Source organism: Halichondria panicea, chromosome 9, assembly GCF_963675165.1.
Source record: "Halichondria panicea chromosome 9, odHalPani1.1, whole genome shotgun sequence".
Lineage (NCBI taxonomy): Eukaryota > Metazoa > Porifera > Demospongiae > Suberitida > Halichondriidae > Halichondria > Halichondria panicea.
In genome coordinates this window covers 885,518-898,975 of record NC_087385.1, presented here as the reverse complement: position 1 = coordinate 898,975, position 13,458 = coordinate 885,518, and the positions used below count along the sequence as shown (strand labels likewise).

General features: G+C 45.0%; 3 protein-coding genes across 4 annotated transcripts; 1 reads left to right on the top strand and 2 right to left on the bottom strand.

Moving 5' to 3' along the window:
* Positions 1-17: 17 nt before the first annotated feature.
* Positions 18-764, bottom strand: LOC135340864 (dolichyl-diphosphooligosaccharide--protein glycosyltransferase subunit dad1-like). The gene is made up of 2 exons (XM_064537284.1): positions 500-764; positions 18-288 (listed from the first exon to the last, which is right to left on the bottom strand). Exons 1-2 carry the CDS (start codon positions 711-713, stop codon positions 161-163), a joined length of 342 nt encoding a protein of 113 aa, XP_064393354.1. The 5' UTR covers positions 714-764; the 3' UTR covers positions 18-160.
* A 59-nt stretch (positions 765-823) lies between these two features.
* LOC135340827 (centrosome and spindle pole associated protein 1-like) lies at positions 824-4,894 on the top strand. Its single transcript, XM_064537232.1, has 4 exons — positions 824-979; positions 1,346-1,697; positions 2,033-4,205; positions 4,450-4,894. The coding sequence occupies exons 1-4, from the start codon at positions 897-899 to the stop codon at positions 4,764-4,766; spliced, it is 2,925 nt and encodes a 974-aa protein (XP_064393302.1). The 5' UTR covers positions 824-896; the 3' UTR covers positions 4,767-4,894.
* Positions 4,839-13,416, bottom strand: LOC135340825 (probable phospholipid-transporting ATPase IIA). Of its 2 annotated transcripts, none has more exons than XM_064537228.1 (29): positions 13,218-13,416; positions 12,963-13,151; positions 12,715-12,790; positions 12,592-12,663; positions 12,410-12,523; positions 11,874-11,982; positions 11,559-11,617; positions 11,355-11,495; positions 11,228-11,308; positions 11,026-11,181; positions 10,827-10,916; positions 10,705-10,775; positions 10,454-10,619; positions 10,090-10,146; positions 9,956-10,033; positions 9,587-9,799; positions 9,303-9,464; positions 9,010-9,102; positions 8,750-8,833; positions 8,408-8,530; positions 8,144-8,191; positions 7,836-7,934; positions 7,687-7,776; positions 7,055-7,353; positions 6,862-6,928; positions 6,653-6,717; positions 6,291-6,457; positions 5,479-5,682; positions 4,839-5,199 (listed from the first exon to the last, which is right to left on the bottom strand). In XM_064537228.1, exons 1-29 carry the CDS (start codon positions 13,313-13,315, stop codon positions 5,024-5,026), a joined length of 3,447 nt encoding a protein of 1,148 aa, XP_064393298.1. In that variant the 5' UTR covers positions 13,316-13,416; the 3' UTR covers positions 4,839-5,023. The 2 variants fall into 2 exon arrangements, with proteins under 2 accessions (XP_064393298.1, XP_064393299.1); XM_064537229.1 differs by having other exon boundaries at positions 11,026-11,178.
* Between the last annotated feature and the right edge of the window lie 42 nt (positions 13,417-13,458).

The following is a 13,458-nucleotide window of genomic DNA, read 5'->3' as shown; positions in this document are numbered from 1 at the left end:
CTATATGTAGCTCCAGGCACGGTAATAACTATAATTGATTGATCATAATTCATGAACAAGTGAAACTTTTGTAGCATTGAATTATGCACAAATTAATATTTTCAGTTCACATTTTTTTGTAATAAATTCGCTAAAGATCATGTGTTTATGTAGACCTGGTTCAACCAATGAAATTGATGACGACCAAATGGAGGACGAGACTGGCAAAGATAAAATCAGCAAACGCTCTCTCTGGCGATATCTTGAAGTGGCTCAGGTTCTCAGGGTTGCTCTGAATACGGAGGCAAACTGCAGAGAAAGAAACAAGTAAAAATTTGACAATAATCATGGAAAATCAATGAATGGGTGGTCACACAGCACAATACGTCGTACATGTAGGTTATTCCTGTTGCACAATAAAGACACACACATTAAATATAAAACGGAATAGGAAACTAACTTTGGTGTCTCCTACAGCATGCTACAAGCACTATACTGTATTAGAGAATAGCTTGCTCACCTGCCAGGATAAAGGAGCCTACACAGGAGATAAATCCAGAGAGGAAAGAGTTAAAGGGAAAAGTTCCCACCAGGAGGCAATAGACAAACTGGATAATCCCAGTCAGCAGCACGTAGGTGAGGTAGGCATCCACCAGCTTAAGCTTCACTGGAGTACCAGACCTGTACTCGTTGAAGAACTGCCCAATGATGGAGAAAATGCCTTGAGAACTCATCTTCTTTCTTTCTCTGAATTTCAATTTTTCACCATGTGGCTATTTTCGTTTAATTTGAACTAGAACAGTAGAAGGGGTCAAGAGTACAGTCGAAGTCGTAGGGGATTTCCCCAGCCATAGTAACCAGCCATGTAAAAAACAAAAGCCAAGATCAAAGCCAGAATTAATTATGATCAAAGCAAGATGGCGGGAATAGATGTGCAGCAGTTTATAAGCTCTCACCGTGCTAAGCTCAATCAAGAGAGGAGTAGGATGATGGATGAGAGGTATTTGACATAACCTAGCAAAAGCAAAGCATGGCTGTACGTACATGTAGCAACCACAAGCATCTGTACCACACACAAGCCCTTTACAAGCACAATCCACTATAGTATAGTCTAGCACCACTTCAAGCCCTCTATTGGGGCTGGTGGGAAACTAGCTATCCACAAGGTTGTATTGCAAGTTTTTTCACAATTGACACTTAGTTGCTAAAGTATCGTACAAGCCATTTACTCGTTTCCACTTGCGTTCTATACCACAAATTTAAAACAAACCATTAGGTTACAGCATAATCCCGTTATATAAATCATGTCCCCATGGCCCAGTGTGTTAATAACATATTGTTAATACTCACACACACCTCCATGCAGGGCTCCTCGAGGTATTCTCCCCAGTGGTAGCAACTCCACTGACCACGCTACCACACTGCGTAGAGAGAGGGAAACGGAATACCAAGACTACCTCAAAACACAAGGACCTGTGAAGTCAAAGTCTATTTCCGATATACGACGAGATATGGCATATAAACGTGACAGCGAGCTCTCTTCTCATTCTGATACCAATCTGGTTCGGGACAGGGATCGTGGTTTGGATTATGGGAGTATGAAAGAGCGGAAGATGGCCGAAGAGAGGAGTTACCGTAGCGATGGAGCTGAGCCTCGGAGAAGGTGGGAGGATAGCAAGCCCTCTGTCAGCTTCAAGCGTGTGGATCAGTATGGAAAGGTACTAACAGAATGTGTGAAATGTGTGAAGAGTTTGTAGCAAAGTACTGTATGTGCCAATCACTTGTGAATGCACAGTACAGTGTACACTTATAATGAAAGACTAATGCAGTAAAACAACTGTTTGCATGCATTGTGATATCCTGTACATGTAGCACTACTGTAGCTCACTCAACCAGTATGACTGTTCGTTTATTGTATAGAATATGAAGTCCCTCAACTGCTAGTACAAAGTATTAATGTACGCTTGTGCAAAATGTGTAAAAGTGGCTTAATTAGTGAGTGTACGTGTAAGATAAACTGTTCCTGCTTCAACTGGTATGTTCCTTTCTGCAGAATGGAGACTGGGACTCTGAGGAGAAGGAACTAGTCTCGTGGGCCAGACAAAAGCACAACACTCGCTCACCCTCACCCCCCTCACACCGTACCATATCTGCCCCCACACACACGGTGGGCGGGATAACAACTCTGGGAGTGGGGGACAACGATCGTGAGGCTAAGAGAAACAGACAGAAAGAATACGCTGAAAGTTTAAGAGCACAAATGAAAGAGAAAAACGGACTCTCTGAACCCCCACCAAAACAACAAATCCCACGCAAGCAATTTTCACCAGAGAAGATGCCACCTCGAGCAAGATCACAGCCGCAACACGATCCCAGGAGACCACCCTCGATGAATGAGCAACACTATCCTCCACACCCGTCCATGTACCAGCACTACCCCCCACCACCACCACCACCGCCACACCCCTATTACATGCCACACTCCTATTACCCCCCACAGCCTCCGAGGGACATGTACTATCAGGATCGACCAGATCCCTACAGGTATCCGTACTACCCTCCTCCTCAAGAGTATAGCAATCCCTACCTACCTCCGAATGTGCCTGCTCATATGACTAGACATCGTGATGAATGGGCAGAGCCTTTAAAACAACGAGAGAGAGAACCAGAAATGAGAAGATCAGATGAGAGAAAGGAAAATCGAACAAAATATGACTCTGATACCTCGCCTATTCACGGAAAATCAACTAAAAGCTCTAAAATTGACAAAAAGTCGTATCGAAGGGAACTAGAAAAACAGATGAAAGAGAAAAAGGAACGAGAATTGAAAACTAAAATCGAGAAAGAGAAATACGAACTCAGAAGAGAGGTTGAAATTTATGATCCGTTTGGTAAAGGTGGTTGTGGCGCTCCTGTTCGCGATCAAAGTGGCAATATCGTTGCAGACCTGAAGAAATTGAAGAGAATCAATGATGACCGCTCGGGCACAACACCTCGACACAGTCAAGAGTTTGCTAACACTGACGACTCTCCACTTAGAAGAAGCTACGAAGGCTCCCCCCAGCATAGCAGCAAGACTGTACTCACTTATGGCAAGATGGACGACGAATTCCAAAAGAAAGGGGACCAGGAAAGCTATCGTGACTACCTTCGTCGGCAAGTGCAGGAGAAGGAAGATCGTAAACGAAAAGAAAAAGAAGCCGAGAAACTTCAAGAACTGAAAGAAATCAAACGATTAGAAAATGATAGTTTGAAACTGGCCAATAACTTGAAAAAAGAACGTGAGAGCGAAAGACTCACAGAGGTGGCGCTCAAACGTAAGAATGAGGAACTTAAAAAAGAAGCTGAAATTCGTCGAAAAGAGTTGATAATCAAACAGAGGGAGCTGCTGCATAAAGAACAGCAACAAGAACAGTTACTGGCAGAGCAGAAAATGCAGAATCTAGTCGACAAAATGGCACAACCGGTCAATCCAATGCTACAACAACGGTCTAGCTCACCGCCCATACCTACAGTGAGGAAGAAGCTCAACCAACAAGGGGGGATTTCCCAACATCAAGGGGAAATCCCTCAACAGCCGTCATCACAACACACAATGTTACCACCTCCACCTTCCTCGCCTCCAGTTCCTACCATACAGCGTAACCAAGCCAGGCAAACTGTACCAACACCTGTACCAACAGCCCCCATCGTTCAACAAAGAAGTGAGGCCACCCCAATTCCTGCTTCAGAGTCCTCCATCCTAACACAGCTAGCTGCTATGAGAATGCACTTGCAAGCACAACTGTCTGATCAGATGAAAACTAGCAGATTAACTCAACCTCAACCGGCCCCTAATTACACAGTCCCAGCACCGAGAGCTTCAGCAGGACCTCGAGTCAGGCAACCTCAGAACTCAGCATTGAATGCAAACGTTGAACAATTCTCATCTCTGAAGTATAAGAACCCACACTCTGAGCTTCTGTCCCAGTTCCCTAATCCACCACGCACTGAGAGTGCCCTGGAGGTACAGCAAGGTGCTATGTTGCGTTATCAAGAGGAGAGATTGGCTGGAATGAGAAACAGAGAGAAGAAACCTGCTCTCGTTGTTAGAGGCCAACTGCCATCGTTCTCTGAGGGTGTGCCTCTTTCATCAGCTGATCCATTCCTCCAAGAGGACCCACGGCCGAGTCATACACGTGATCTGGATAGGGGTCAGCCCAGTGGGGTCAGAAACAAGTCAGCAGGTACTGTGTACAGTGTGTGTGTGTGTGTGTGTTGCATGCTTTTAATTACTGTGTACTGTTGTGTAAGTGCCTATCGAACTACATTATGTTGCCTTAAAAGTGATTAAGACGTACATGTAGGTATTACTGTACACTGTTAATTACCGTCACAGCATGACATGCCTACCATAATAGTCATCCATGTCTTCACTTCATTGAGATATCTTTGCTAACACGTAATCTTGTTTCCTTCATTTCCCTGTAGGTGGTCAGTCCCAGTTCTCTGTAGCTACCCTGGATGTGGACGGCATGGCTGGTCGCAATGAGGAGAGGATGAGACGATTGGACGCTATACTCAACGCTGGGACCCACACTGGCAGTAGTCGAGGCGTGGGAGGACACAGTGGAGTGGGTGGGCCCAGTAGAGGTGTGAGGGGAGTGGAGCCGGGGGAGGACTCGGAATCAATCATCAGTAATTTCCTTAATCGTAGGGAACCGGGACGACCATCGCTGACACGAGGCTCAGAGATGAGTCTGGAGTGTGAGACTGCCTACCAGAGACTGGGAACTCCAAGCAATTAATTGAGACTATCAAATTATATATACGTATGTATGTTGTATCATTCAAATTAATGGTCGATCATTGAATAAAAATTCTCATTGTTCATAATTATGTCAAAATTAATTAACTATTGTTGTTAAATTTGAAACTCGTATATGTATATGTGCTGAGAGAGTGGTACAAAATTCTACTTCGTGAGGAATTAATGTCGGTCATGCATCGATAAAATAAAAATTATGTGATTGAAATTGATTTGCACTAGCTGTATATACATAAACTAGCAAGTTAGTTTGCAACAGTTTCTAAGCATGGTGTTCTTCTTGAGTAGCTTGGTGTAGCTGGAGGGAGCACACCATCGCTGCATGAACTTGGCAATGAACAGTGGCACACAGCTTGCTCCAGTCACAGCCAGCGTCTTCCACACAAAACCAAACGTCAGTAAGAAGGAGGAGTCTACAGTGTGTGGTGTGTGTGTGTGTGTGTGTGTGTGTGGGGGGGGGGTTCAATAATTGTAGAATATTTTAGCTAGCCAAAACTCACATAATTAAGTTCGAAAATTTCTAAGCACTCACATGAAATACCATCAGCACCACCATACTACAGTGATTACCAACTGCTCCTGATACATCATGCCTCAAGCAATCAGTAATTTAAAAATTTGTAACAGTCACTGAGAATGTTTCCACTCACACAGTTGCTAGAATTACAGGCGTACGTATTAACAACTCTCACCAAAGTAATCTTTGAGGACAAAGAGAGAGAGGATATAAATGACGACAGAGACGACCTCGGCCAGGACCATCAGGAAGTGCCATGTTCGTATCTTGAGTGCCACCATAAGTAGCTCTGTGAGCACGAGGGCCGTGAACGTGATGGACACAACGTGGATGAACTGCGACTCGAAGAGAAGAAATCCCACCAGCATTATCACACCACCTGTGTGTGTGTGTGTGTGTGTATGTGGGGTGTGGTGTGTGGGGGAGTGGGTGTTGGTAGGTGTGTCTATGACAGAGAGAGTTCTGTGAACGTTAAATTAAATGGGGCAAGAATACTGTAGGAAGCTTACTGTTGGTACTAAGGTTATGGCTGTTGAAAGATGTACAACGTACCACCATTATTTTATTAACAGTTCAGGGACGCTTTTAGCTGCCATAACTTGAATTCCGTGGATCTAATTTTCAGGATTTTCTCTGAAAGCTTAGAAGGAGACCTTTCAAATGGTGTCATCAAAGTTCATATTTGAGAGATAAAAATATTTGCCAATTTGGTTGGACCATGACCAAAGCCGAAGAATGACAAATTATGGCCCCGCCTGAATTTTGGATTTAAACACATCATTTAAAAGGTATTTTTCTAAGCTTTCAGAAAATCATAATATTTTTGACATTGGATCAACGATACTAAAGTTATGGCTGTTTTAAAGACGTACAGCTAGAAGCAAGGTTAAATTAAGCAAATAAACAATTAAGTGGGCTTTTACAAGCACCTACAGGTATACAAGTGTGGTCAATATTCACTAGCTTTAAAGAGTCCAAGTGGTTAACCTTGATAGATGGAGATGAGGACCCAGATGAGGAATGTCTTGAGTGTGAGAGATCGTCCCTTCATCAGCTCCTGGTAGAGTTCAGGGTACATGAGAGCAATGTCAGCTGATACGTCTTCATCCAGAGCCAGCGAGAACACAGGGAACATGGTGTAGATCGTGGAGTACCTGTGTGTGTGTGTGTGTGTGTGTGTGTGTGTGTGAGGGGGTGGGTAGGGTGTTGGGTTCATGTACCCTAGCTAATATATACATAGCTCCCTAAACAGTTACAGACAATCAAAGTTTACATGTAGCTACCATACTCATGGTATGAATTTTGGGTAACGGAAAATTTTACAATGTATAGGTAATATCCCAACTCACCCGACCATGAGCACTCCTTCATAGAGGGCTACAGCTGCAAAGTAGAATATAGAAGAAAACACAGCCTGCAAGGGAGAGGCATCAGTGAATCACATCTAGTTACACAACACACCACCCCACCCACACCACCCCACACACACTACACTCACCACCCCACACACACACACTACACCACACCACCCACACCACCCCACACACACTACACTCACCTGCATGACGGAGATTATGAGACCTCTGTGCATCACAAACTGACTTAGAGCAGCCGACCTCTTGTAACTAAACAAAAAATATAATCATGACAACTTATAAGAAAAGTACTACTAAACACACAATTTGTTCACTTGTATGATCGTATGCACATGTATACATAGTGGAGCTTTCTCATTAATTATAGGGGCTCACCTGTTCCTCCCATGCCAGACTAATAATCGACTGATGTGGCTGAACTGAGTGACAGAGAAGTCAGCTGCTAGAGATGCTTGCTTCCCCTCCTTCCCCACAATCCCCACTCCAACATTAGCCGCCTGGATCATGCTCACATCGTTACCCCCGTCCCCCACCGCACATACGGGTTTGTGGGTGTGGTTTCGTAGGAGACTGACGACCTGTGCCTTGTGAGTGGGCGAGCACCGACAACAGATGACAGCTGGACACTGACACGCCAGCTCAACAAACTCACTCTCGTAGTACTGGAGACACAGCTGTGTGTGTGTGTGTGGTGTGGGTGTGGGTGGGGGTTCACAAACAGGTAACTTTTCATTATAGTGGGGAATGCATGTTACGTACATGTATGTATTATGGGGAGGGCAGGAGCCAAGAATTGCTGACTGTACGATATGAATACACATCATTCTGGGGACATACATGTATGATTGATTATAAGGGCGTAATGAAGCCCATTCTCTATACAATTATCTTCTGGTTACCAATCTTCTACATTGTATACAAATAAGCTTCTCAAATTAAAGGGGAGGAGTGCGGGGATATAAGACAGGGGGCAGTGGTTGATGTAAAGTACAGAGTACAGTGCATACCTCGAGTGAATCCCCTGCTATTATGAGAGCACAGTCGTTCTTCTTCCTCCAGTTGTTGAGCTCAGTGTGAGCCTCACTCCGGCTGCCCACCTGACACAGGGGGGAGGGGGGTTCATGTCATCACATGACCAGGCAGAGAACTGACTTACTTGTTTGAAGGTGAAGAGAGTCTGTGTCTTAGAGATGAGCTTTGAGCTACGTCCAATACTAGTGGCTGTCTCCAACTTGTCCCCAGTCAACATCCACACCTGTACACAGTGTATAGTATGAACAGTTAACTAAGTACTATGACAACACTATAGCTTTTATATGTGGTTTGAACTTTTAATTAAAGCACGTATGCATACACACACACACGTATTCTAGTACAGCAACATGTATACATAAGGTATTCTATGGAGCATCAGAAGACCACTCACCCTAGAGACCTGCCCCAAGGCATGTAGAGATGGCTCACCTTGATACCAGCATTCTTGAGCAGCTCCAGTGTGGGCCTGACATCAGTCTGCAATGGAGTATGAACTCAACTAGAGGTACGTATGAGCAATCAAAGTTAGCTATCAACTACAAAAACTCCTAATGTCCATTCTAAAGCACACTATTCAATAGAGTCAGCCTCTATCATGCAGATTTACGTGGCATTACAGTAAGGTCTTTTTACGCACACGCACATTAATTGTATCAATGTCGGAATTATTATGTGCAAAGCTAGACCACGTACCTGCAGCTGGTCCTCCACTCCAGTGATACAGAGGAGCTCCAGATTCTCCTCCAGTCCCCCCACAACTGCCGCTACCTGGGAGGCCCGATCAGTCACACTCAGTTTGGCCTGCTTGTACCGAGTCTGAAGTGTATGTAGGGAGGTACATGTACACTGACACACAATCCATGCAGCTGCGTTACACACTGCCGTAAAAATATGCAAGTTTGGGTACTACTAATTTCATCCCTCTCAAAGCAAGCTACTGAACACTCACACTATAACAAAGCTCTCTTAATGGTCAGCTGTGCTGTTAGCTTTGTAGCTACATACATGTACATGTAAGATCATTTGTACACGTACCTCAAAGCTGGCGTACTGATCTTCAGTGAGCACCCTCTTCCCCACCACTAGAGTACGCAGTCCCTCCCTCGCCATGTTACCACACTAATGGGGAGATATGAAAAGGTTAATAATTTCATGTAGCTAAAAAATCACCAAGGCTAAAACAGCCCGTGCTTGTTCGATCAAAAAGCAATCACTGATCATTAGATGGCCTTTCAAAAGACACACTCGTAACTCAGTTATAAACACTCAATGTCTGTCTCTGTGTTCTCACGTACTTCTTCATCCAGCCAGTCGTTGTACTGCACTATAGAAGCCATGACAGTGTCTGCACCCTTCATGTAGAACACTATCTCACCACTATCAACACTCTATGTAGTGTGTGTGTGGGGGGGGGGGAGGTAGTGTGTAGGAACAAAGTACATGCATCAACCACATCGAGTAGCAGTACGTATACACAATAAAACCGTAAGCTGTACAGGCTGGTACACAAGATGTAGGCACACAGCGTAAGCGGTTACTACTGTGCATTGTACATGTAAACGTACAAACTATAACAACCTACATGTACCTTCACAACGATGCCCATCCTCTTTGACTCTGAAGTGAAGGGGAAGAGCTGCAATATCTTGTAGTTGAGTCTGTGGCCATTGGGTCCTTGTAGCTGCATGCTGGTTAGGTCTCTCTCCACCAGGGTCAGTCCCACACTCTCACTCCACCTTACTAGAGCTATCTGTGTAATCATACTCTTCAATCGATGGTGTAATTAGCATTTTAGCTAAGATAACGAGAGAAAGCTATGGCTTGTTCAACTACAGGACCTTGTATTGAGGGAACTTCTCTAACAAACTGTACCTCATCAGGACTTGAGGCTTGATATGAAATACTGCCACTCTGGTTAGACCTATCCTTTTCGTACAGCACCACTGCCTCTTGTTCTGACCCACTATCACATGACCCGTCCTCCAAGTCATGTGACTCATCTTCGTCCAGTACAGGGGACACATTGTGACAGAGAGCAATCGCCTTCACACACTCAAACAGATGATTAATGGATGCTCGCTGAGACTGTTTGAGAGGGGGGGGTAGTACAGTTAGTAGGCATACCTCTCGACAGTAACGATCAGTGTTTCTACTAGGATGCTTTCTGCAAAAACGCCTCTCAGAGTAAATCCTGTACACTACTTAGCTCATTTTATGAGACATGTGTAGCTTGGGTCTTACGATTGCAGGTCTTTGCCCAGTTTGTGGAGTAATGACTTCTGACTGCTCCTGAAACACTTGTCTCACGTTCTCCTTCACCTGTATATACATGATGATGATAATAATGCCACAATGTACTGACAGTATAGGCTCACCTCTGGCATGGACTCTGTACTGTAGGCACCACTACCCAAGTGGAGCTTACGAAATACCTGCAGACAAGAAGAGCAGGTAAACCAGTATCTGATTACAAGCTAACTACATTTGTATCGATCCTCACAATCACTTCACCAACTCACAATACGAAGTATATAGACTGCAAAAGCATGCAGTATAGGCAGACCAGTAACTCCTCCAAGTTAACTACATGTATGTATTACACTAGACAAGATTCACTAGCTCACATTATCGCTAAATGTACGGTAGACAGACCAGTACCTTCTATGGAAATGCCAACAAAGCTTCCATTGTAGACATTAATACTAAGTTAAACACGTTCATTATGACCCTTGACCTCACCATCTCATTCCTGGTGAGAGTGCCAGTCTTGTCAGTGAGGAGGTACTCTATCCTGCCCAGCTCCTCAGGAATGGTGCTGGTACGGACAATGGTGTCCGGGATGAGACGATCTCTCTGTATGCTCCAGCTGTATAACACCTTACCCATGTCCAGGTTCACACGGAGACTGTGTGTGTGTGTGTGTGGTGGGTGTTCTTACTCATACACACAACTATATAGAGGACTGTGGTTCAAGAGCCTATAGTGGGTACCTGATTGGAATGATGTAGGAGAAGAGGATGACATATCGAATGAGGTACACAAACCAGAGCCCAGAGAAACCCTACATGTACAGTGATGATGCTAGTACACACACACCAGAGGTTGTGCGAACCTTGAGTGCCAGCATGGCTACAGAGAACACTACAGTGGCTAGGAACAGAATCTTGGTCAGTCTGTTGATCTCCAGGTCTACCAAACCAATCTGCAGTATTGAGAAATCGAAATATCATGTGCATACAGCCGTACAATACAAGTGGTATGTACATTATCATGCATTGAATACAGTCTGTGTGTGTGGGGGGGTCCCTTGCCTTTGATCTTGGGGTGGTGGTGTTCATGACGCTCCTCGTATCACCCCCAGTGTAGATAACCACACCCACTGCACATCCTGATGCTAGTACAGTGTTGGCCCACAGTGTGTTCTCCACTCCAAGCGGGTCTTCTTTGGTCTCGGAATCAGAATTCTGCTACATAGGAATGGGACAGTGATACATTTATAATACTTCAAATTACCGTTGTAAGTTTTCCGACAAAGCTGTGAATATCTTTTTGAGGTGGCTCTGCAAACACTGAGCCGTTGACGCCAAACAACTCCTGAGAAAACCATCACATGACTAGGCCCGCTGATCACATGACCTACCTCATTGGAGGTCAAACCCTGACAAGTGGCCACCCTCAACTTCCAGTCTGTCTCTCCGTCTAATTGGTCTGTGCGTACGAAACATGTTCCAGACTTCTCAGTGGTTCGTAGGAGAATCAGATCAGCAGGCACACGCTGATTCTGGAATGGGAGGATTTCACTGATGGGTATGGGGTATGGGGAATGGGGTATTGGAATGTGTACCTTCTCTATGATAAGAATGTCAGAGACTTGTATTTGACTGGCTGTAGTGACCACTCTCCCTGCATGTGTTGGAGAGTGCGAATGAGAGTATATGGTAGTTTAGGATAAGAAGAGCTACACAAGTCTCAGTTGTTGAGCTCTGGTGGTGGTTTAAATTTCAGAAAACACGTAGACTGGTAGGTGTGGCATACACCAGGAGTACAAATAAGCCTATGCTTTAAAATACACAAACTCTCAGTATATAGTGGTCGTACTCTGGCAGGGCAGTGAGCGTACAATATCTCAGTAGGGTTGTATGTGTGTGTGTGTGTGTACCTTTGGGAGTCAGTTTGTGGTATCGTTGTGAGTTGATCTCCCTGTCCCTCCAATATCTCTTCAGGTCATCGTAGAACTCCCTCAGTGTTGTCACGGCAATCACGAAACACTGCAGGCCAGAAACATACATTAGACCATCATACAGAAAATGTTTTAAATAAATCACGACAGAAAAACCAATTCTTAGGCTATTGAAATTTCTCACCAGTGGAGCCCAGTAGGTGTAGAGGTAGCCTACCCAGTTAGTCTACCCTCCTCACCAGTGGAGCCCAGTAGGTGTAGGAGGTAGCCTACCCAGTTAGTCTACCCCCCCTCACCAGTGGAGCCCAGTAGGTGTAGAGGTAACCTACCCAGTTAGTCTACCCCCCTCACCAGTGGAGCCCAGTAGGTGTAGAGGTACCTACCCAGTTAGTCTACCCCCCTCACCAGTGGAGCCCAGTAGGTGTAGAGGTAGCCTACCCAGTTAGTCTACCCCCCTCACCAGTGGAGCCCAGTAGGTGTAGAGGTAACCTACCCAGTTAGTCTACCCCCCTCACCAGTGGAGCCCAGTAGGTGTAGAGGTAGCCTATCCTGAGCTGAGGAATGAACTGAGTGAGAGCCACTGCCAGAAAGTAAAGGTTCAAGAAGAACTTGAACTGCTCATACAAAATCTGTCATGAAAGAGAGAGAGAGAACATGTGACTTCAATTATTAGAGCTTCCAAAATCATTTTTTTCACCTTTGGGAAGAAGGTCCACATGGTGTACTTCTGATTGCATATCTTGTTGTGTGCGTACCTCTGATGGTTGTCCTGTGTAGTAAACAATAGAGGTAGTTACACTGGGTACGAGTGACCACTCACAGTGTGGCCAAGACTGATGGTCCGTGACTGTGGTTGTTTCTTACGTCTACACACAGAGAGCAGTGAAGAGACACAGCTGCGGACACACACACACACAATGATGACATAGTTACATAGTCCTGTGCGGGAAATTTCAACACAGTATGTAGTACATTGTAATAGCAAGGACTTGGTAGTAATTACTAATATTCCTGTGAGCCCTGAAAAGCTAAGCAACTTATTGGTCAAAAGTCTGAATTCTCACTCACTTCTTGAGTACGACAACCCACCCTCCGTTGAAGAGCAGGCTCACTAGTGTGGAGTGTGAGCGTATCCGTCGCTGCCATCTTGTGTGGCTTCCACCACCCTCCCACACAGTCTCCTCATCACTCCCGCCCACACCATCCTCACTCATGAGTGGCACCTCGTCAAGATCCTTCACATCCAGCGCAGAGTATCTGGAGGTAGCAAAAAAGGAGACGTATTCATACGGAAATATTCAGATTGTTTTGGTATGAAGTTACCTTACACCTCTGCCACGACCCCTTGTAGTGTCTATGCCACGCCCATTCCTGCTCCAGGGGGATGGGAAACTCAGTGATGGGAGCTCATCTTCATCCATGGCTTAGCTTGCTTGTCGTCAGATCTAGCAGTCAAGTTAAGTCTAGTCTGAGCTACAAATTATTTCATGATCCAAATAGAGCCCATAGTGCTGACACAGCAGAATAATTAACATTACAGGTGCTTTCCCCTTTAGCTTGTAAC

Bases quoted from the DNA above. Each gene is read 5' to 3' on its own strand.
- LOC135340864 (XM_064537284.1), bottom strand. From the start codon at position 713: ATGAGTTCTCAAGGCATTTTCTCCATCATTGGGCAGTTCTTCAACGAG. The intron at 289-499 runs GTGAGCAAGCTA...CTTTCTCTGCAG, and splicing joins AGGCTCCTTTATCCTGGCAG to TTTGCCTCCGTATTCAGAGC.
- LOC135340827 (XM_064537232.1), top strand. From the start codon at position 897: ATGGCGGGAATAGATGTGCAGCAGTTTATAAGCTCTCACCGTGCTAAG. The intron at 980-1,345 runs GTATTTGACATA...ACCTCCATGCAG, and splicing joins AGTAGGATGATGGATGAGAG to GGCTCCTCGAGGTATTCTCC. The intron at 1,698-2,032 runs GTACTAACAGAA...TCCTTTCTGCAG, and splicing joins GTGTGGATCAGTATGGAAAG to AATGGAGACTGGGACTCTGA.
- LOC135340825 (XM_064537228.1), bottom strand. From the start codon at position 13,315: ATGGATGAAGATGAGCTCCCATCACTGAGTTTCCCATCCCCCTGGAGC. The intron at 13,152-13,217 runs GTAACTTCATAC...TGCTACCTCCAG, and splicing joins GGTCGTGGCAGAGGTGTAAG to ATACTCTGCGCTGGATGTGA. The intron at 9,465-9,586 runs GTACAGTTTGTT...ATGATTACACAG, and splicing joins AAGCCTCAAGTCCTGATGAG to ATAGCTCTAGTAAGGTGGAG.